Genomic DNA, 1,348 nt, shown 5'->3' with positions numbered 1-1,348 from the left:
TCAATAAATAAACTAAAACAAAACATCTCTTAAAAGTCAATATAAGAATACGGAAAGGTCAAGGTGAGTGGCATCACCAAAATCAAAGTCATCCTCTCCACCTTCGTACACCATGTTTGTTTCCACATTTTTTCCCTTTTGTTTTACTGACTGTTGATACAAGGCAACAAGATGTGTTGGTGTACGGCACGTACGAGCCCAATGGTCTTTACTTCCACATCGGTAGCATTCATTTTCTTGTTTGTCACCATCTTTCTTTTCTCACTTCTGGTGAGAGTTAGAGTTCTTAAAACAAACTCCTCGGACTCGAATTTGACCATATCCACGTCCACGTGTATCTCTACGACCATGTACACGACCATGTCCACGACCACGACCACGATCGCGACCACGAGTGTAGCCATTTCCGTGGCCAGTGTTGTTCTGTTCAGTCACATTCGCTTCAAGGAATGGAGCAGAACCAGTTGGACGTAGTCCATGATTTTTCATCAAAAACTCATTGTTTTGCTCAGCCACAAAGAGACAAGATATAAGTTGGGAATACTTCTGGAATCACTTTTCACGATATTATGTCTGCAGGACAACATTATTTGCATGAAAAGTAGAGAATGTCTTCTCTAACTTTCAGCTTCCGTGATTTTCTCCCCACATAACTCCAACTTGGAAGTAATTTTGAACAAGGCTGAGTTGTAATCACTTACAGACTTAAAGTCTTGTAATCTCAGATGTGCCCATTCATAACGAGCTTTAGGTAAAATCACAGTTTTCTGGTGATCATACCTTTCCTTTAAGTCGTTCCAAAGGACTTGTGGATCTTTCACCGTCAAATACTCATTTTTGAGATCTCCATGGAGGTGATGACGAAGGAATATCATAGCCTTCGCTTTATCTTGATTTTGGGCTTGATTTCCTTCTCGGATTGTACCTTCAAGTCCCTTTGCACTAAGGGAAAACTCGGCATCTAATGCCCAAGCCAAATATTTGTTTCCAGTGATATCAAGAACTTCGAATTCAAGACTAGTAAAGTTCGACATAGCTCACTGAAATAATAAAATAATAATCAAATTTTATAAATAAAATAAGTCAAAATGAAATCATCCTTTTTAAAAAGTAAATAAGCTATATATGCGTACAAAATGTAGAAGGCAATATCAATATTCTATAATCATTGCATTAACGTTTCTCACAAGTAAAAAATATTGATTCAAGTTTCCATACAAATAATATATTCTCAAGTTATTCCAGTTTAGCTAAAAGAAAGAAATAATAATAATCATGCTCCACAAAACTAAATGTGTTACCAAACTATCAATCTACACGGCAAGGCAATAATGAGTTAACAATCTAC

The 1,348-nt window shown here is 36.8% G+C and overlaps 1 protein-coding gene across 1 annotated transcript; it reads right to left on the bottom strand.

Annotated features, from left to right (window-relative positions):
* Positions 1-617: 617 nt before the first annotated feature.
* Positions 618-1,034, bottom strand: LOC125580040. Its single transcript, XM_048743988.1, has one exon. It carries the CDS (start codon positions 1,032-1,034, stop codon positions 618-620), a length of 417 nt encoding a protein of 138 aa, XP_048599945.1.
* Between the last annotated feature and the right edge of the window lie 314 nt (positions 1,035-1,348).

Source organism: Brassica napus, chromosome C1 (assembly GCF_020379485.1).
Source record: "Brassica napus cultivar Da-Ae chromosome C1, Da-Ae, whole genome shotgun sequence".
Classification (NCBI taxonomy): Eukaryota; Viridiplantae; Streptophyta; class Magnoliopsida; order Brassicales; family Brassicaceae; genus Brassica; species Brassica napus.
The sequence above is the reverse complement of the archived record's forward strand: the minus strand, read 5'-3'. Positions and strand labels throughout refer to the sequence as shown.

What these genes read in the sequence shown, in the direction of transcription:
- LOC125580040 (XM_048743988.1), bottom strand. Translation starts at nt 1,034, where the DNA reads ATGTCGAACTTTACTAGTCTTGAATTCGAAGTTCTTGATATCACTGGA.